The sequence below is a fragment of the Lissotriton helveticus genome, chromosome 6 (genome assembly GCF_964261635.1).
Source record: "Lissotriton helveticus chromosome 6, aLisHel1.1, whole genome shotgun sequence".
Taxonomy (NCBI): Eukaryota; Metazoa; Chordata; class Amphibia; order Caudata; family Salamandridae; genus Lissotriton; species Lissotriton helveticus.
The window spans coordinates 897,770,795-897,793,694 of record NC_136067.1 but is presented as its reverse complement, the minus strand read 5'-3'; the positions used below and the strand labels follow the sequence as shown (position 1 = coordinate 897,793,694).

The 22,900-nt window shown below is 40.8% G+C and overlaps 1 protein-coding gene across 2 annotated transcripts in view; it reads right to left on the bottom strand.

The window, feature by feature from the left end:
• Window positions 1-22,900, bottom strand: part of LOC144763182 (amine sulfotransferase-like) — a 370,815-nt gene that overhangs the window by 287,473 nt on the left and 60,442 nt on the right. For both annotated transcript variants that reach the window (XM_078648528.1, XM_078648530.1), the window contains exon 2: window positions 19,887-20,054. In XM_078648528.1, the coding sequence (XP_078504654.1) occupies window positions 19,887-20,054 (168 nt within the window). The remainder of the gene's footprint in view (window positions 1-19,886; window positions 20,055-22,900) is intronic.

Genomic DNA, 22,900 nt, shown 5'->3' with positions numbered 1-22,900 from the left:
AGAGTAATGAGTTGTTGCATGCAGTTGACACAACAGGTCGTGCTTATGAGGTTAAAAATGGTTGTCCTATTGAGAAAGAGAAAATTGATCCTAGAAATGAGGAACAGTTGTTAGCTGATGAAGTTTTAGGGAGACGTCCTAAAGCTCCAGTGTACACTTGGAATTGCAGTAGTATTTGTAGTGTACGGCAGGAATTTATTGATTTTTTACGCAATTTCTTACGTAACTATAGTAAGAAAAGTGTTAAACAAAAGATTAAGATGTTGCAAGGATTAGACCCTTGCAGAGTGAGACAAATTACTGGATTGCAAGGACATTCTTTAGCTTGTCTTTCTAAAAAAGTATGTAGAAGTATTTTTCACCATTTCAGGAAGTTAGCAGTTCATCATACTCAAATGAGGAAATTAGTGAGAAGGTTGTATTATGCAAAAAGTCCAGCACTAATGTTAAAAAAGTTGAACAGTGCTATTTTGCATGGATCTGTATCAGATGTAATAAAGGTTTCTGATGAAATTCAGGTTAGTTACTTTGGTCCTGAGGAAGAGAGTGTAGAAATTGATACATTAATAGAAGGAAATGTAGAAGGGAATGTACAAGATTGTAGTACAGAAAATTTTGAGCAAGAAATTACAAAGTTTGAGGTGATTTCAGGTGAAAGGCCAAATTATTCTTGTATCTGTTGTGGAGATACTCATTATAAAAATCAGACCAGGACTGTTGATCTGTTTTTAAAAAGTGAAAAGGAAAATAATAAAGAGTGGAAGGATTTTGCAACTTATTTGTTGGTAGAGAATTATTTTGATTTGGGTTCTGATCAGCGTATTTGTAAATATTGTTATAATAAATTAGATGAGTTAAATGCCCGCTAGAGCTGTGCATAATAATCTTGAGGTGGTAAATATTCCTTCTGAATTGATGGATTTAAATACCTATGAGTAGATTCTTGTTCAATGTGTTCATCCATTTCAAGCTATTCTTCATATGGAGCCTAAGATGGGGAAATTGCCTCCTTCAGATTTACCTAGAGGGTTAAAGGGAAGAGTTGTATATTTACCTCTAGATTTAAAGAAAAATATTGAAACAATTGGTGTAGAAAATGTAGAAGATGAACCTTTAGGTTTTTTAGTTAATGGTGTTCCTACTAAGAGTAAGAAAATCTGGCAGGAATTAGTGGATGATAGGAAAGTTAAAAAGGCAACGTTGTATCTGATAAGAAACAGTCAATATTATGAAAATGTGTTTCTGAGTGAAGAATAAATAACTGTAGAAGAAGACAGTGACTTGCCATCTGGACAGTATGAAAAACTGGATGTGTCCAGAACAGAAGAAATGTACGAACATTATAGTGTTCATCCACTTCATTCTAAAGAAGTGATGGGGGAAACTATAGAATTGTTCCAAATGAAAGAAGCAAAGGGAAGTCCCATTAGTGTATGGGAAAAAAGCTTGGAAGCTCGCTGTTTCCCTCAGTTGTTTCCCACAGGAAAAGGTGAACGATATGATGACCGACCTGTGCAGATTCCTGCATCTGAATACCGGACATCTAGATTGTATGCTGAAGATCCAAGATTTCGACAATGTATTCCATATTTGTTTCACCTGTTGTTTGAGAGTGATTTGTCTGGACTTTTTTATGCAGTAAATCGTATATTAAAAACAGTTGTACATCTGCAAAATGTTTCAGCAAAGGAATTTATGGATAAAGTACACTTGAAAGATAATGTTTTGGAATCTCCTCTGATTAATCTCATGGCATGTCAGTGTGGTACTAATGAGTACTGGTACCGTCGTCATGGAGAACTTAAATGTATGCTAAAGAACTTAGGAACTCCTACATGGTTCCTTACTCTAAGCTGTGCTGAATATGCTTGGGATGATTTACTTCAATTTCTTCGAGAGGCAAATGCAAATATAGAAAATATTGAATACAAGACACCTGCAGAATTGTGTTCTTTGGATTCAGTTAATGTATGCAGGTATTTCAATCATAGATTTGAAGCTATGATGTCTTTTATCACCAATAAAAAAATCCACCTCTTGGAGAGATTTTGGATTTCTTTTGGAGAAAGGAGTATCAAGCAAGAGGTGCTCCTTACATACATATGTTAATATGGATTAAAGATGCTCCCAAATTTGGAACAGACTCAGATGACACTGTTTTGTCTTTCATTGAAAAATATGCAACATGTGATATACGGAAAAGTACAAAAGATAAGGACTTAAGAGAAGAAGTCTTACGATTTCAAAGCCATCGTTGCGGCAAATACTGTCGCCAAAAGTACAAATCAAAGGATACATTCTATACTAAATGTCGTTTTGGATTCCCATGTCCTGTAATATCGAAAGGAAGAGTAAACCATTTTATGTCATCTCTACGACATAGTATCAGAAGAAAGTCTCCCAAAAATACCTACAATTTAAGAAGAAATGAAGAGTCAAAATATATAAATGAATACAACCCAGTACCTTTGTCTATGTGGAATGCTAACATGGATATTCAATATGTTGCGGACAATTCCATAGCTGTTGCTCGATATGTGACATCTTACATAACCAAATCAGAAAAGACTGAATTGAAGGAAATATGGGAAGAGATTTCTCACGAGAAGAGTCTAAGTACGAAATTCTATACTTACAGTTTGAAGATGTTATCTCATCGAGAAATTGGAGCATATGAATGCTCAGATCGCTTATCATCTGCAAGTCTTTATTCCAAATCTAGAAGAATCCTTTGGGTGAGTCTTGGTCTTTCTGCAACACGAAACTAGGTACATAAATCTGTAAAAGAATTTGAATATTTAGCTGAAAAGGAGCCAGAAAGTAAAGAGATTGTGAAAATAAATATGTTGGATACATATTATCCAAATAGAAGTCATCATCTTGAGAACATTTGTCTCTATGAAGTGTTGCAAAACTATATTTTTAAACCGAATATTACAGAAAACATCAATAATAGTATATATGCCGTGATTGGTTCTGAAGGATGTCTGGTGAAACAAAGAAAAGGACATTTGATTAATCATCGTAAATTGAGTTGTGAAACACCTGACAAAAGGGAATTTTACTAGTTAGCTCTTTAGCAACTTTTCAAGCCATGGCATTCAGAATTAGAATTACTTGGATATTTTGAGAGTTATGAAGATTCCTTCAATGCTACTAAAGACACTATAGAATATCCTGTTTTTGCTAATTATGTGAAGATGTTGAATGATGAAATTGAGCAAGAAGCTGCAATGGCAGCTGAGATTGCTAGAGACAGTTCTCAGGATAGTCAAAGTTCTGCTTCATTATTTCAGGATCCATTAGATGAACCAATTATTCAAAATGAAGCAGCACCTGCTATGGAAGAGGTGGAGTCAGCAATGTATCAAGCTCTGGAAGATGTAAGAAACTTAGGAACTTTGGAATAACAACTAAATTTTGAGCGGAAAGAAATATATGAGCAAGTGAAAGAACAGATTAATCATGGATTACTTCATGAAAACTAAGAGTGCTCTTGCTCACCCTTTCAACCTATCCAATTGTACGTGATTGGACAAGCTGGAACAGGAAAAAGTTTTTTAATAAAAGTCATTTCAACTTATCTACACAAAAGAACTGGCTTGTATTTGTCTTGTGTTGTCACTGCTCCAACTGGGTTGGCGGCACACAATATTAAAGGAATTACTTTACATCGTTTATTAATGCTACCAGTAGAGCATGAAAACAAATTGGAATACCACAAGCTATCTTGAGAAGCTTGTTTTGAAGTTTCAAGAGTCTTGAAGAAAATGAAACTTCTCATTATTGATGAGTTAAGCATGGTATCAAACTTAATGCTTGCCTTTGTGCATTTAAGAATGCAGCAAGTTCTTAAAACAGAGTATGACGTATTATTTGGAGGAAAACACGTCATAGTTTTTGGAGATCTACTACAACTTTATTTATTTATTTATTTTTATTTATTTTCAAAGTTTTATATAGCGCTGGCTAGACCCGGAGGATCAGCGAGTTACAGGATACATAGTTATATCAGTTGAATCAGCGAGTTAACATGTTACATAGTTACATCAATTTGAATCACAGAATCACAGGGGGAGGAGGAGGGGGAGGGAAGGAGACATGAACAGGGAGACGAGGAAAAACCATGTCAGATGACCGGCTGGGTAGGTGACGGCCAAGGGGCCAGAGTCCTCTATAGCTGTATAGGACAGCTCCACCGGGCATCGGTCAAGGTTGCTCGGGCTCTGCGCTAGGTAAAAACGGTTTAGGGGTCCGTCCAGGGGGCGTCGTCATAGTTCCATCAAAGGGGAGGGAAAGAGACATAAACGTGGAGACAAGGAAAAAACAATGTCAGATGACCGACTAGGTAGGTGACGGCCAAGGGGCCAGACTCCTCTATAGCTGCATAGGACAGCTCCACCGGGCTTAGGCCAAGGTTGCTCGGTCTCCGCGGAGGGCAAAAACAGTTTTAGTATCCACCCAAGGGGCGGCGTCATTGTTCCATCGAAGGGGAAGAGAAGGAGACACAAATGGGGAGATGAGGAAAAACAATGTCAGATGACCGGCTGGGTAGGTGACGGCCAAGGGGCCAGACTCCTCTATAGCTGCATTAGACAGCTCCACCGGGCATCGGCCAAGGTTGCTGAGGCTCCGTGGTAGGTAAAAACAATTTTGTTATCTACATCAGTTGAATCAGCGAGTTACGGGTTGCATAGTAATATCAGTATGAATCAAAGAATCACAGAGGGAGGCGGAGGGCGAGGAAAGGAGACACAAACGGGGAGACAAGGAAAACAATGACAGATGACCGGCTGGGTAGGTGACGGCCAAGGGGCCAGACTCCTCTATAGCTGTATAGGACAGCTTCACCGGGCATCGGCCCAGGTTGTTCGGGCTCCGCAGTAGCTAAAAACAGTTTTGGGGTCCGTCCAGAGGGCGTCATACCAGGCCGTGCCAACTGGTCATGCGTGGCCCCTCCGCTGTGTGGCGCAGTGCCCCACTAGGTGTCCCGGCGCTCAGGGCTACCCACAGGGGCTCCCTAGGAATGTACAGTGTCTCTAGTATAAAACCAGGGGGTGGGGGCCCTCTGTGAGCAACCCACTCGATAATGAAGGCCCCCAGCACGGGGCAAGGTCCAAAAAGTCCGGGGCCCTGTTGAGGACCATTATGTGTGGCAGGCAATGTGTGAAAGGACAACCAGTGTTTAAAACACTGGCACATGAAGATACCAGAAAGTCTTTGGGAAGTATTGAAAACGTTAACATTTGGTCATATTTTCAATATAAGGAACTTATTACAAATATGCGTCAGGCAAATGATGCAGATTATGGAAAAATTCTTCAAGATATAAGGATTGGAAAACTGACAGAACATGGCAAACAAGCTTTACAGAGACGATTACTTCCCAATTTGTTTCCAAATGAAAATATTTTTCCAGAGAAAATATATATGGAAATTTCAGAAAACAACTCTGTAATCTGTTTAATGCCAACACTACGTGAATAGAACATGAAAGAATCACTATTATTTTCACTGAAAAGTTGAAGAGGAAATTGGATTCTTTAGAGAAATCGATAAGTAAAACTGCTGGGTTAGAAAAGAATCTATATGCATGTAAAAACTGTAGGATAATTTTACGCCGTAATTTGAATGTGGAAAAAGGTTTAGTAAATGGAGCAATGGGTAAAATTGTTGATTTTGTTAATTATGTAAATAGTGATGGAATTGAATTTTTGAAAATCAAATTTGATGAAATTGCTGAAGTACAACAACTTAGTCGTTGTGCAGCCCGTTTTTTGCTTGTAAAAGATTTGTATGTACGCAGAAAACAGTTTCCAATTTGTTTGGCATATAAGGTGACCATTCATAAATCTCAAGGTTTAAGTGTAAATAGTGCTTTAGTTAATATTGGAAGTACCGTTTTTAAAGAGGGTATGGCACATGTTGCTTTGTCCCGAGTGAGAACTTTATCTGGATTGTATTTGATTGATTTTGATGAGACAAAGATTAGTGCAGATGTAAATTGTGTGAAAGAGTATAATAGATTAAGAAGAGAATATACACCTAATTTAGATCAATATCCAGTGTTTGAAAAGCATGTAGTAGGTAGAAAAAGAAGATTTGAGAATATCTGTTATGAAACTGTAGAGAAAGGAAAACAAAGATGAAGTTGCACCTGCAAGCAAAAAGAAAAAGGATAGTGTGGAAGAAAATGTTGGATATCGGTTTGAAAATAGTTGTGGTGTCAACTGCTATGCTAATGTAGTTGTTAATGTTGTTTTTCCTCTTCAAAGTTTGCAACAGCAAATTGCTGAAAATCTGGTTCTACTCAATTGACACAAAATATACAGCAAGTTTGTCAGGAATTTTTAATGTTTATGCTTGGTGTATTGGAAGATGAAGGTATAGATATTAAAACCCTTTTTGGCCTTTCTTATCAATGGGAGCATGAGTGTCAACATTGTTTGTTTACATGTACCACTAACATAGACACTGAAAGATTTATATATTTGCCTTTACCAGACTGTGAATCAGTGCCCTTTAATAATTTAGTTAGAGGAGCTATTCAAAACATGGAGTGTAGGCAATGTAAGTCAGAAATGTTATCAACATTATTTATACAAAGCTATGGACAGTATGTAATTTTAATGCTGCAACGTTGTAGAGCTGATGGAAGAAAATTGGAAACTTTAATTACAATTTTTAAAGCTACTCAAGTATCAATATCAGGAAGAAATTTTGTAGCTGTTGCAATTATTTTCCATGATGGACCTTCTACAACATCTGGACACTACACTGTTTTTTTAAGATGTCTGAAAGGTTGGATACATTGTAATGATACTGAATTAGTTATTAAGCAACGTTTGCCTAAAGAGTTACCAAATTCTTACCTAATATTTTTAAAGCCTATATTTTAAGAGCTACATTTTGGCCTTTCATGATTGCTGCTGTGAAGGTACATTAATTAGGTGTTGTAGAGTATTTTCTAAGGGAGGGTGAGGAATTTGAAGGATATTTCTCATGTTGATGTTGAAGCAGTGTAGGTGTATGAGGTTGTGAGTGATGTGGCTGCAGCAGAGGATATTGAAGATCAGTCAGTTGGAGGTGTTTTGGATTTGTAATAGTTGTTGTAGGTGTTTGCTTGAAATTCCTGTGTAGAGTGTTTCAAGTGTGTAGTCTGTTGTTAATGAGGGCCTGTGTCACTGTTCTTCTTCTCTTGGTTAGACTCCATTTCTAGATGTTGCAGAGCATGTCTAGGGTGTTATGGCAATATGAGGAGATGCTGTAGACTTGCTTTCACATGCAGAGCAAGGAGTTAAGGATGAATCATAAGTAAGGCTCCCGGTTTTCCGTTTAAACGGATTTTTACATATAAATACAGACGGAAAACTTGTTTGTTTTTGTCTGTATTTATATATAAAAACGGGAAAATACTAGCAAAACAAATGCTCCTCCTGCCTCTGTGCTCCTCTGTAAAATATGAGTCAGAGGTGCACAGAGGCAGCCAAAAGAAAGGGGAACTGCGGCCCTGAAACTGCTCGAGAGACAGGAGAACTGGGAGCGCCGTGTCATCCAGCACCCCTCACAGCGCTAGTTCACACCAGATAATGGCTGGAGCAGTGCAAGCAACCGATGTCCATCCTCGGCCTGCACTGCCTCCTTTCATATGTAAGCCCCTGTACACAGTGGAAACCCCCACACCTCCAGCTAAACCGGATGGCAGCAAAGCAATTACAAACACCGTGTATTTTCTACTCTTCCCACAAGCGTCCAGAACAGCGCTGCTTCTGTGCACTGAACTTCAGAATGTGAAGGATCATTTTGTGTCCGTTACAGCTGTGCACCAAATTTCTGCATACATGGAACAATATAGAGAGAATATGAAAGTGGGGAATTTAAAAACAAATAAAAATTGGGACAGATATCAGAGTTTCTGCAATAGCACTTCAAGCAGCCTATTTCAAAGGGTCTTCCGATTTAAACGAGGCTTCACAGTACGTCGGCGCTTTACAGCTTATTTGTGTACTAATGACACACTTCATTGAAAGGCTTGGCAGCTGCTTGGCGTGCATGCACATAGCACCGAGAAAGCTGGTATAGCGCCAGAGGCGTGTTTGCTTGCTATCAATACGTCTCGTTACCTGGGGGGTGGAGTTTTTCCAAGGGTGTTCATTTTCTCGCTCAGGAAGCTTCAATTCTAAAAGAACTTAGATTTTCAGAAGGCAATAGATTCCATCCTCGGCCCCACTGCCTCCTTTCATATGCAAGCACCTGTCCACAATGGAAACCCCCACACCTCCAGCCAAACCGGATGGCAGCAAAGCAATTAACCAACACCGTCAACAAGCGGCAAGAACAGCACTGCTTCTGTGCACTGATCTTCAGAGTGTGCAAGGAATGTCTTGTGTCTGTTACAGCTGTGCCCTGAATTCCTGCGTACATGCCAACAATATAGAGAGAAGATGAAAGTGGGGGATTTTAGGAAAATGGGGTTAATGTATTTTCCCCATTTACCTCAATTGAAATCGAGGCAATGTCAGGCGGGCGACAACCAAAATAAAGGGCTTTTTTTACAACCAAAAAAAAAAAAATCGGGACTCCTGACTCGGGTCTAATCTCTTAATAATGCACCTTATTTAGTATTTGATACTAAATGTGGCAGTCCAATAGCGTGCCAGTAAGTGCCAAAACATGGTGTTCAATCGTTGCACGTTGAGGCTAGTGCTCTCAAATGATAATAGTGTGTTTCTGAAAAGGAGTGCATATCTCAATTAAAGTGAGTGTAATTTGAGTTTTCATACTTACCTTTATATCAGTAATGATATCTGTCAGAAGTGGTTTATTTATTTATTTTTATTTTCAAGTTTATATAGCGTGAACTCGAGCCGAAGGTATTGGCATGCTTTACATCAGCACCAGTTACAATGTAATGAAAAACAAGCATTTGCAATGCAATAGGTCTCGCATTTACGCAAGTTTGAGCTATTGACATTGCAAATAACTTAGGGCCCGATGTAGGTCGGTCGGTAACGGCCGAAAATCGGTATTTTCGGCCGTTACCGACCGGTATTTGAGAAATGGTATGTAGGGCCCTGTATTTTACAGAATCGGTAAATTTACCGATCGGTAAATTTACCGATTCTGTAAAATACCGAATCGGTATTTGTACCTATTCGGTAAAATTGAAATGTAGGTGGGACTCTTCTGAGTCCCACAAGCATTACAGAATCGGTATTTTACTATCAAATTCAATTTGATGGTAAAATACCGATTCCGGTGTGCATGCACATGGGTGCATGCACACCTGTGCCATATGACAGGCACACCTGCCCTTAGGGCAGGTATGCCTGCCACATGGCACCCGAACCTCTTTTGGGGGTGCTAGAGGGTGTCAAAGTGACACCCCCTGCACCCTTGTGAAATTCGGTATTTACCGATTCGGTAAATACCGAATCGGTAATGCCCATTCATTCCAATGGGCTTCAAAGCCCAAAGGAATGAATGGGCATTACCGGTCGGTATTTACCGAATCGGTAAATACAGATTTTTACCGATTCGGTAAAACAAACATCTGGATGGTCCTACATGTCCCCCCTTCATATTTACCGATTCTTAATTACCGAATCGGTAAAATTCGGTAATTAAGAATCGGTAAATGAATCCTACCTACATCTGGCCCAAAGCTTTTTATTTTTGCTTGTTTTTAAAACCGAAATAAAAGGCATTGCCATTTACAATGCTAATAGCTGAAACTCGTGTAAATGTGAGACCTATTGCATTGCAAATGCTTGTTGTATGGTAGGGTGAAGGAGGTTGATGTGTCCGGCCACGGGGGGTGGGGGGAGCAGAAATGCCTCCAACAACTATTAGCCTAAAGTCTGGCTGCATCTCTCAGTGACTATGCACGCTGCAGGGCAGTGAGGCTGAGTGAGAGGTGAGCAAGTCAGTTAGCATGACTTCCTTTTTCTATTTAATGTTTATTTAAGTGCTACTTAAATAAAAATAAAAACGAAAACAGAAATGACTGTGCACCACCTCTGCACTACATTTTCTCCATAGCGTCCATATCAAAGCACTATCTGTACAGATGAAGATGCAGGATTCTTTAGATATTTTGGCAATTTACAATGCCTCGTGGGGTAAGTCGTCTTCTAATGCACACTAAGAGTGATCTGATATTCTTCGAGCAGACAACCTCTGATGGCTGATTACATGTGAGTAAAAGAGGTAGTAATTTGTTGACATTTTGCAAGACAGATGCGCAAATGAGACCTAATCAAAGTCACACATCTTTTCTTAGACAGGGAAGACATTTTTCTCCCAATAAGCATAGGCTCCAATTTAAAAAAACAGCTATAACAACCTATTGCAAGTGTGCATGTCAACTTAAATAAATGTGGAAAAATACTAGCTTTAGCGGTTTTTTTTCCTGTGTTAAAAATAAAAGTGGATAAATACAGGTAAAATGACCAAAAAATAAATATGGATAAATACAGACGGAAATGGGAAAAAAATAAATACCATAAAACCGGGAGCCCTAATCATAAGTTGTGTACATGGTTAGTAGGTGTTGGTACTGTTTACAGTGTAGTTGGCCAGCAGAAGTCATCTGAAGGTGAATAGGTGGGTTTGAGGATGAGTATCTTCTTGTTGTGCAAGTTCAGATTTACAGAGCTGCTCCTTATCCACTTGGTGACATCTTTAATTATGTTGTGGAGGTTATTTGTTATGTTATGTGGTTCGTTGGTGAGGAACAGGATGAGCTGGGTATCGTTGACGTAAGAGATGATGTTGTGGTTGAGATGGCGGGCCACTTGTGTAAGGGTGGCTATGAAGATGTTGAATAGCGTTGGGTTGACGGATCAGCACTGGTGGACGGTGCAAATGATATCAATGGTTTTGGATCAGAATACTGGAAGGCAAATGTTCAGAGTTACTTTTGATCATCTTTCAAAGTAAGAATTACAGACATTCTATTTGGCCATGAGGAAAAGTTTGTGAAACCTTTACTTTTTTTCAAATTGAATCATGGAATGAAAGTAATGATGGTGTTGTGTTATTCCTAGATTGTTTGACATACCTCATAGTTACGTAAGAAATTGGTGTTAGAAAAAAACATTTAAGATATGTTTTATTTCTATTTTTTAGATTCTTATTGAGATTGTTGTTTTTTTTTTAAGATAATCTTCTTGATTGTCTGTTTTTTTGCCCGCTCTTATGTGATGAGTACTATTGAACTCACTGTTTGTAGTGAAATTCAATATATTCTAATAACAGCAAAAAAGGCAAATTAAATGCTTTAGAAATGATTTTGTGTTATATAAGATAAATTGTAACTGTATTTTTTTGTCTTCTACAGATGGTAAATTTGCATTATTTTTTTTATTTATTATTTTGAAGGTAAGTATAACTAACTATTAAAAATGATTGATGGGATGTACTTCTACAAAAGTGAAGTAACACGACGTCTATGGTGTACAAGAGTTTGTAAAGATGGTTTGTATCTTTGAAACACATTTGAAGAAAATTAAAAAAACATATATAGTGAGTGTACTTGTCTTCTTTGTATTTAACTACAGCACATCAACTGCTTTGGAATTGGTAAGCTGAATAGATATTTTTTACTTTTTTAGTACTGCATTTTATTATAATGGGCCTAGTTAATTTCTAAAATGATAAACAATGATTGGGTTAAAAATGTAAGGACATTTTATAAGTACAAATTCTTATAAACACATTTAATTGATATAATCATATAAAGTACTTGAAAAAGGTTTCTGCATAATAGTTTTAAAAGGGCAAAATAGTTGATAAAGCTAATTTTGTATTATCTATTAGGGAAAATGTTAAAATTAAGTGTTTATATTTTCCTGCAAGGTGCAGCAACATAATAAAAGTTATTATGGATCAACTTGAGAAGAACATTGAAGACACTTTTGAAATTTCTAACAGTCTGATAGAGGACTTAAATGTACATTTTGTGGACAGTAGCAATGAAGAACAACCTATTGGTGCAGAAGATATAACCTGTGATTTTTTGGATGAAAGTTTGGACAATGACTTCATTGCAGCATTAGATGATATTGAGTTTAATGTCACAAGTTTGGAAATTGATGAAGAAGCAAATGAAATTCCTGATGAAATCATGCTAGATGTTCTATTACATCATGAAATGTTACAAGAATAAATTTATGATTAAAAATAAAAAATGGTTTGAGATAGTCTTCTTGTACAATTGTAATCTCTGAGCTACTAGCGAAGTTATTATGGTATAAACTGAGTCTTACAGCATGGAGTGCTTCAAACTTGTGTTTTATTGTTTTTATTTCCAGGTTTATATTCTTTGACTTCTGGCAAAGTCTCTGTGATTGCTGATTTCATATTGTACAGAGCTATTCAACAGAATGTATTTTTGTATGCACTGTGGTAAAAATGAAGCTATTTAAAATTCAGTAGGCACTCTCTTTGCAGTACTTTAATCATTCAGTCAGTACCCAAGTAGTCATGCAGTGACCCGGGCCTTAACGCATAGACTGGTACAAACCCCTCTCCAATATGCATGCAGTCCTCTAACCACCTACATACTTTTCTTTAACACCTTCAATTCTCCAGTCAGTATCCATACACTACAGAAAATTCCCTGTCACTACCCCTGCACTCCTCTAGTGACCCATTCAGCACCATGTACTAAACCATTCACTGTGCCAAAACCCCACCACTTATAAATTCACTCAGGTACTCTTTTTGCAGTACTCTAATCATTCAGTCAGTACCCAAGTACTCATGCAGTGACCCAGGCCTTAGTACATAGACTGCTTCAAACCCCTATACACTATGCACGCAGTCCTCTAACCACCTACACACTTGTAATTCACACCTGCGATTCTCCAGTTAATAACCATACACTCCAGCAAACACCCTGTCACTCTCTTTGCAATCCTCAAGTGAACCATTCAGCACCATGTACTATTACATTCACTGCGCCAAAACCCATCCACTTATAAATTCAACCAGGCAGTCTCCTTGAAGTACTCTAATCATTCAGTCAGTACCCAAGTACTCATGCAGCGACCCAGGCCTTAACACATAGACTGCTACAAACCCCTCTCCAATACGCATGCAGTCCTCTAAGCACCTACACATTTGTCTTTCACGCCTTCAATTCTCCAGTCAGTATCCAAACACTCCAGCAAACAACCTGTCACTCCTCTTGCACTCCTCTAGAGACCCATTCAGCACCATGTACTAATCCATTCACTGTGTCACAACCCAACCACTTATAAATTCACCCAGGCACTCTCCTTGCAGTACTCTAATAATTCAGTCAGTACCCAAGTACTCATGCAGTGACCCAGGCCTTAGCACATTGACTGCTTCAAACCCCTATCCACTATGCATACAGTCCTCTAACCGCCTACACACTTGCATGTCACACCTTCAATTTCCCGTTCAGCATCCAATCTCAATTCCCTTCTCGCTCCCAAAAGGCTTTGTTTTTTTTTGTTAGAACATTCTGTCCTTTAGTGACAGAATGTTCTAATAGCCTTGTAAGCCCTTCGTAGATGGGTATACCACTATTAAAGTCTCTCTCCCTTGTTAAAGGCCCTCACCTTCGGCTCGTGGCCTACAATGGTGGAGAGAGCCTTTAATAGCCGGTATAGTCCTCTATGGTGGACTATAAGGTTATATTCTAAAAGTGAAGCTGCTATACATTCAACCAGATAGTTTCCTTGCAGGTTTCTAATCATTGAGGCAGTACCAAAGTACTTATGAGGTAAAGTGGGCTTAGGGCATGGACTGTTTCAAACCCTTTTAGGCAGTCTCCTTGCAGAATTGTAATCATTCACGGCCTCAATTATGAGATTTCTTGCGCCATTAGAACGTCACTTTTTGTGATGTTCTGTAGCACAGCTGTCAGCATAATATTTTTAAGGTAGCTCTATGGCACTTTTTTGGTGTACTGTTGCCTGATAAATATGAGACCCTTTTATACAGTGCTATGCGTTAAAGGGGTGTGCAATGGTTGTTGGTGGGGGTGTTTCTAGCAATAACCATGGCCTTTTTACGCTGTTCTACATTTAGAGTACAGAAAATTTTGGGCCCTATGCTTATAATGCTCCTCCTAATACTGTTACAATTTATTTTGCAGTGGGCTATTTCCAAAATATGGATCACAAAACAGCCAGTCACCCAATTAGTGATCCAAGGTGTTTATGTTCTCTCTATAACAGAATAACCAGCTTAATACCACAAGCTTAATAGCTTGAGGAGGGTCCCGCCATAGGTCTTGGCCGCCCTTTCAAATGATTCGTCGTATCCCAGGTGAAAAGGAAAGTCACAAAGGCTTGTAATATATTTAGATACATATGTTACATTTCAGTGCTTCGGAGGTAGTACAGTATACTATAGGTGAACACCCTATAGATTTATGCTGTACCAGATCCTTATAGTTTTGCATTTTCATATTCATTCATTCATTTATGAACTAGACATTCACTCTGACTGACTTTTACACACAAACATAGAAATATAGTTCCTTTTTTTGACCAGTCTCTCCAGGCCCTGCATAGGGTGCTCTGTCTTTATGAGAGGGCCTCTGGCCTCAAGATCAACTATGACAAGTCCTGGGCCCTTAATCTTACCATACCGAAGGAGGAGATACCCTCTTTGAGAGATGCGGCGCCCTACCAGTGGGCCGACCACCATATCCGATATCTGGGCCTTCTTCTGACCCCCTCTCTGGATGCATGGTCATCGGTGAATTGGCGGGAATGCCAAAAACCGGTCCTAGAGGACCTGCGGAGGTGGAGGCCCCTGATGTTGTCGTGGTTGGGTAGACTTCCCTCTGTTAAGATGTCGATCCTCCCCAAAATCCTGTATGTGTTTCAATGTCTTCCCACCCTGATCCCGCTTCACTGCATACAGAGTTTACAACGCGAATTCACATCCTTAATATGGTGTGGAAAACGGCCCTGCTTCTCACAGAAGATCCTCATGGCCCCACGGGATAGGGGGGGTCTATCCTGCCCCGATCTAGTGCACTATTACCGGGCCTCCCACCTCCGCTTTGTGGTGGAGTGGACAGCGCGAGAGAGCGAGAAAGGGTGGTTGCACATGGACCGAGCAGTAACGGGGCGCACTATCTGGGACCTAGCGTGGCTACACCGGACGGCCTGCTCCAAAAGCGCCTATATAGCAGTACCTACGAGGATGGTCTTAGACATTTGGGACAGCGTAGCCATGTCCAAGGGGCTCACCACGTTTCCGTCTCCGCATACCCCCATAGTGGGGAACACACACTTCCCACCGGCCCATCATTCTCGAGCATTTGATAAATGGACGCAAGGAGACTGCAGGGTGATCTGCGATCTCAACGACGGGGCCACACTCAAAACCTTTGACCACTGTCGGGAAGAGTTCCGCGTGCCGTCGGAGGCAAGAATGCAATATGCACAGCTGCGACATTGGGTCTCTGAAGGGGCAATGTGCCAGGCAGCCACACAAGCTTTCACCCCTTTCGAGACATTGGAACGCTCCCTTGGGGGATTAAAGAGGCTGATCTCTCAGATCTACCACATCCTGCAACACCCGCGGACTGTGCCCTCTCACCCATACCAGCGCCAGTGGCAGCTGGCGGTGGATGCGGACTTTGAACCTTCGCAGTGGGACAGGCTCTGGAGAGATATCCCCAAGATATACCAGAGCATCCCGCAAAGGGAAAATGCCTACAAACTCCTGACCCAATGGTATTACACACCCCTACGGCTCCACAAGATGTTCCCCACGGTTTCTCCTAAGTGCTGGAGGTGTCAGTCTGCATCCGGGGATTTCATCCATATATGGTGGGCGTGCCCGACCTTGACCATCTTTTGGAAGGAGGTTCTCAGACACATTAGGGGGTGCTGGGGTTTACCCTACCTGAAGCCGTGAGCACAATTCTACTTGGTATTAGACCTGCCACCCTCAAGGCGCTCACCCGTAGCGATTGTATTCTGACGCTCCAGATGCTGGGGGCGGCCAGGCAGCTTATAGCCCTATACTGGAAAAGACCCGAAGCTCCACCCATAGCAGCCTGGTTTTTGCGGCTTTGGCACGTTCTAGCAATGGAACTTCTCACAGCGCGACTGCATGTGCGTGACACTCATTTTGGGGCTGTCTGGTGGCCCCTAGTTCGCTACCTCTGCTCAATTGAACATGCGTGCCACATGCCTACCAAGCTCAGAACCTTGCGCCTCTTTGACGACCCCAACAGGCTCCCTCCCCTAGGCATTTTACATGGCGCTGGAGCTATATGGGACTTCTCCTCCCTGCTGGCCCCCCTTCATGACGCATCCACGCCCCGTCCTCGCTGCCCTTTCTCTATCTCCTCTCTATCCTATTTCTCTTTCACTTTCTTCTCTCCTCCTCTCTGTCTTTGAACTCTCTACATGTTTGCTGAGCCCCGTTGGGCCGCCCTTCAGTGTTGGGCTAGTTGCCCGTTAGTCCATTCTTAAAGGTTCTGTGATTTGAGTTACTTATGTGCCACATCGATACCATAGCTCATGTCATGCCACGCGGCCGGCCCCGTGGAGGTTGTAGGCAAGGGACTGTGTAACTCTGACTCTGTGCACAAAACCTATGACCTGACTGTCGTTTTCTCTCGCGGCCGGCCCCGATTTGGGGTTGTAGGCTTAACGCTGTGTTTGTATGGCCCTGCTATGGGTGTTACGTCTTAAAATAAAAGAGACTTGGAATAAAAATACCTTAGGTGACAATCTGTAATTTTATTTGACGCCCTAAATAGTCATGACTCACACAATCACAGTGCTTCTCTTCCTATACTGAACAACACATCACGATATATAGGGGTAACCATTGAAATAAAATAGGCCATTAGGCTTAGTCAACAGTCGCCATCCTAAAAGACAAAAAAATTCACCATAACAACCGCCAAACCGCCAGCAAAATTAATATTACCAGGTGCAAATGTAATATTTATTATTAATAAAGCATTTCAATATTGCTCAGCATTCACTGTCAACATAAATACTTTTTAAATAGCATTCAGAGGGAAAATAACATGTGTCTGCATCATTTCTATACACCTTCAAGCCAAATAAAACGCAACTCAAGAGCCACCCGCTAAAGGGTGTTGCACTCCCAGGTGTAAAATAAAAGCTCCAAAGTGCTGGAATCAATTTTATGGGCCCAGAATTGTCGCATCAATTTTTTGAAACTTTGCGAGGAAAACTGCAGCTCTTCTGCAAACCAAGTCCTTTCTCTTTTTATGATGTTGGTGGTGCTTCTGCCATCCTGGGGCCTTTACTGGGCAACATAAATATGTAAATTAGCATCTCCTGAGGCATTATGGAGCACTTTAGTTGGAGGATCAATGACAATTTTTTACAGGCTCTCCAGCTGTTCGGGAGAGCTGATTCCCTTTTGTATTTTGATTTTGAGGGAGGCCAGTCCTACCTGGGCACCCCTACATGCTTCCCCAGCTGGCAGCTATCTCTGTCAGCACGGCAGACAGACACTGAGTTCTCCCCTGCTCACTCCATGTGGACAGGGTGCTTCATGCGCAGTAGCTTTCTTGATTCCCCAAAACCCGAGAACAGAGAGCACAAGTGAGACCATTTTCTTTGGTGGCCTGAAAATTGAATCATGGCCCCCTCTCCTTTTGTAATGAGGGGCTCTTGCTGCAGGTTGGATTTATCAGGGGAGAACAATGGTGCTCCTCCTCCTCCTGTTCCATTGGGGGGTGCAATGGCACTCCTCCTCAGCTTGCTTCAGAGGGCGTTGATGGGGTCCCTGGTCCGTGGGTACATGAGACGGCCAGGGAGATGGGGCCCCCTGCAGCACAGAGCTCCCGGGAGGGGGCCTGAAAGATGTCCCCCCCAAGTTCTTTTAAAATGTATTAGCTTGCACTGACCCCCCGGCAACGCCCCTTAGTTTTTTTTGTTTCTTTTAATATATAAGCTTCCTGCAATTGTGTTTGTTGTGTGTCTGTCTACTCAGCTTCCCGCTCGAATGTACTCAGTTTACTCTCAATCTCTGCAATTTGATCAATGAGGGCAACTCTCGCTCCCACCTTCGTGCTAATCACTACTCCACGTATGACAGTTTTAAATGTGTCCCACTCCATCTGACGCGTGCTTGCAGTCCCTTTATTTTCGGAGAAGTAATTAGTGATGGCTGTTGATAGTGTATTACGGAAGACCGGGTCCTCCAGTTGTAGGGGCTGCGGCTTCCAGGTTGGTACCCGGCTAGGGATCCTGCCCCATTGTAGTGTCAGTTCGATGGGGTTATGATCCAATAGTGTCTCTCCCATGTGCAGCACATTAGTCACAGAACCAACTAGGGTTAGGGAACAAAAGATTCTATCAATTCGCATATGTACCCTGTGCGGTGGGTAATAGAAGGAATATTCTCTGCGAACCGGGTTCGACACACGCCATGCATCTCCTAGGTCCCAACCATCTGCCCATCCCCTGAGCGCTTCCCCTTGTTTTTTACTTTCCGCAGTATGCAATGGAGGATGCGACCTATCTAAGTCAATGTCGAGTACTGCATTAAACTCGCCACCCAAGGATATTCACTCCAGTGCCGCCAGGCCCGGACTGGCCGTTGTGGGCACCGGGCAATCCCCCGGTCGGCCGCAAGGGTGGGGGCCGGTTTTGAGCCCTGGGGGCCGTTTTTGATGCAGAGCTGTTTTTGCAGTATAGCTGCAAAATCGGCCCTGTAACAAAATCGGCTGAAAAGCGGCCCTGGCAAAGCGCTCGCCCCCCTCCCGCCAGGGGGGCGGGGGGGCCGGCCGGGCACTTTGCCAGGGCCGGTTTTGGCTCCCAGTCCGGCCCTGAGTGCCGCACTAAGAATTTCCAGATATTTATCCTGCTCAGCATTTGGAGCATATATGCTTCCCAGTACTATACGTGTCCCATCTAATAAACCGTGAATCAGGGCATACCTGCCATTCAGGTGTATCTTTTTCTCCAATAGTTTAAAAGGGGTAGTACTTCTAATCCAGACTGCTGCCCCTCTCGCAAATACTGAGTAGGATGTAAAAAACAATTGTCCCCTCCATTTCCGCTGTAGCTTGATCGCTTCATCATGATTTAAGTGAGTTTCTTGAAGAAACGCAATGTTAACTTTCCTTCTGTTCAGTTGTGCTAATAATCTATGTCTTTTGTGAACTGACCCTAGTCCCCTTATATTCCAAGAGCTGCATATATATCTCTTAGGTGATGCTATCTAATTCCATGTATAACAATCGTGCTTTAGCATGTGGAATCCTGCACTCATGTAGTGATATAGAAGCTAAAGCTGAGCATGCAAGCGCAATGCCCCTTTGTTAAATCCAAAGAGTTAACTACAAAGCTGATTTTTGTGGAGGTAACCCCATAGGAGCAATCTCACCTCAAATTCTAATCTTTTTTTAAAATTCCTCTGGCACTCAATATAGTGTGTTTTGGTTAACATACCAGAAGTCCGACAGGGTATGGTAACAAGGTAAAAAATAAAACAATGCAAAAAAAAGATATTAACTCGTATATGTGCATGAAAAGTATAAAGGGGGAGTGCTCCAAAAAATATTTGACAAAGTGTGGAGTTCAAGGGGAGAAACAAAGGGGTGTGGTATATACTGCATTATAACTGAAAAATATTGTGCCCGGGAAAGAGATGAGGATAAGCTTCCTCTTGTACTGTAACCTTGGATTCAGCTCAACAGACATGAGGTCAGAATGGCCGCTGCTCAACCAATATGGCATTTGTACTATGGATGAATAGCAACTGTTAAGTGTATGTTACTTGTAAAATTCTAAAAATAAAAACAAATACAAAAATATTTAAACATACAAAATTAACATTTATGAATACATTGTTTGTAGAAATCAAAAAAACTCAGTAATTCGGTCTTACCAGACCAGACTTTGGATAAGTGAATAAATATACATCACTGTCCCTTACTGCCAAGTGCTCGAGCGAATCTATATATTCAGGTGTAGTAAGGCTTTTTTCGAAAAAAATCCCTTTATGCAGAAATAATCCGCTAACAGCTCCTTTATCTGCTGCCTCATCCATAGCTGAAGGAGCTGCAATAGAAGAGAAAACAATATGTCAAAGAGGACAAACAAAAATTACTTCTTTGGAAATGTTAAAACAGCACACATTTTTGGTCAGTTTTAGAAAGAGTATCTCACCATCAAAGGATTATCTTAAAGAGGAGGCTTTCAAGAAATTAAGGACCTGAATTAGAGTTTGGGGGATGTGACAGACATCAAAGCTACCTTATTACAAGCGCAGTGCATCCTTTGGCACTTGCAATAAAGTGGACAGGATGCCCATCCCATTACATTGTGATGTAGTAACCTATCCACCAAACTCTAAATCAGCTTTGTAAGCTCTGGGTAAAGAAGGTACCTAAGCTATGGATAAAGATGTGCAGAAGGTCTATTGTTCACCTTTATCATACGGTTTACATAAAGCATATTGTAATTGGTTTCCCTTTGAAATGAATTTTCCTCTGCTCTCTATGGTGAACCTGTCCTAAGCACCGATGACCAAAACTCTTATTTTTCTTTGCACAATGTCTTTTCCATCTTCTTTTTAAAAACTAAAGAACACATTTTTTTCTAGGTCTGATTTTTCATATTACTTATATCGTTCACTTTCTGCACTTGACATATGCTATTCTTTTTTAACCAAACATAAAACAAAGCTATTAATTATGCTTAGATCCAGAGCTCCGTGTGAGCATTCATTTCAGCGTCAGGGACTCAGGGCGCATGGCAAGGGGTGTTTTTAAGTTTAGAATTAGTTTTGCATTAAAGCTATTCTGGTTACTTTTCACTTCATACCTAATGTTACTGCTCAGCTCAGGGTCAGAGATTTGGTTGGTTGTTAGGTTCAGTATCAGATTTTATTTAATTTCCAGGAATTTAGAAAACAAATATTTGATATTCTGGTCATAACAGTTGTAATAATCATTTATATTTTTGTTTTTCACGGAACGTTTTTTATGCATTACAGTTGAGCTATTATGACTTTCAAATGTTATCATGAACATTAGAGGTGGGACTGGGGGCATATTATCAAGACAGGCGATAAAATTATCGCAGTTTTAGCGGCAGAAAACGGCCGCTAAAACGGCGATAATGGGCTTGATAATATGCTCTATGGAATTCCATTTGAAGCCCATGTTAAATGTGAATGATATCTAACATGGGCTTAAATTGGAATTCCATAGAGCATATTATCAAGCCCACTATCGCCTGTCTTGATAATATGCCCCTAGATTTGCCTGACAAATACTTTTAGTCTACAATGGACGCTTTGCCAAATACAATTGGTTTAATTGACATCACCCACTTAGCCTTTTTACTTATAAATATCCTTTATTATACGTTACGTCCTTACAAACGCTAATCACATACAATTCAACACATTAAAAAGACTTACACCTCATTGACTTACAAACTCTTTTGAAGAATCTTTCACAAACGGTAGCACTAGAGGTTCTTCTGAGTCAGGTAAAAGTACTTGGGGATTCTTTCTCACCAAGATGCCCTCCTAAGTTCTCTGTTATTCCATAATGTGTTTGGCTTGTAAGTCCACTAACCTATTGCTGATGACCCCAAAGTCTAAGGTATACCTTCTGGTTTTGGTTTAATCCATATGTTATAGTAACTTTTTCAGCACATATTTTGCCTGTGTTGAATGCATTGACAGAAAATACATAGAAATATTAGTTATTGCAAATGCACAATAACACCATGCAAACATACTAGCCAATGAGACCTGTATGTGGCTATGTTAACACCATAGTTTTCACACTACTGTTCTTATTACTCGAAAGCATTTTCTCTCATTATTGCTCTCTCTTCGGGCAAAGACGTCTGATCAATCCAAGAGAAACTTCTCTAAGGACATTCTGCAGTTTTCCGGGCATGGCCTCCTAATAAGATACGGACTGTGTCAGCCTTTGCATCAGCTTTGAAATTGATGTATCTCATCTCTCCTAATGGGATTTTCTAGATACTAACTCTTAGGGCTCAGATGTGTAGGAGAATTTTTCAAACCAATATAGTGCTTGGTTTCTTTATGTATGTATGCTATTGCCAATGTGCTGTTTTTGCTAGTAATTTAGCGTAAGGGATGGCTACAAGGGATTTTGTTTATGTTTTGCTTCAATTCATTCATTCGCAAACTGTCTCACAAGTTGGTTCTTAACAATCCAACCAAAATGTATCCTTAGGATAACGGTGCTGATTTGTTCCTAATGATACATTTTGGTTGGATTGTTAAGAACCAACTTGTTAGACAGTTTGTGAATGAATGAATTGAAGCAAAACATAAACAAAATCCCTTGTAGCCACCCCTTACGCTAAATTATTCATTGCCCAAGCCTACAAGGGTTTATTGGGTTACCCAGAATTCTTTTGTGTTTTTGCTAGTATTCTGGTAAATATATTTTGTACTAGCTGAAATATAGTAAAAGCCTACAGTTTATGGGAGGGTCGCAGCCGCCTTGCCCAATATGGCAGATGCAACTAGTCTGTAGTGCTCCAGACCAGAAGTTTTTCAACGTCCCACATTCAGAGTAGCAGGAGAGTAAATTGCTTCCATGGTGCTCTGACTATGGACATTGGCAAGGACACAGGTGTTGCCTTTTTGCCCACTCCCGAAGTGTCAGTGCCAATCTGCTCCGAAATACATGTGGCGCAATCAACATTCCTGCCTCATTGTGCTGCACCCTAATGTGATCCCTTGCAGGGTCCTGCAATACTTGCACTTCCTAGGAACCCTCGCTTACGGAGGCATACAGGTAACGGCAAGCTCTGGATCAGTGAACCATAGGCCTGCCTACTGTTTCATACATGCCAACATTGGAGAAGAGGGTAGCAGCACAGACCACTGACACCAGGTTTATGTGGAAAAA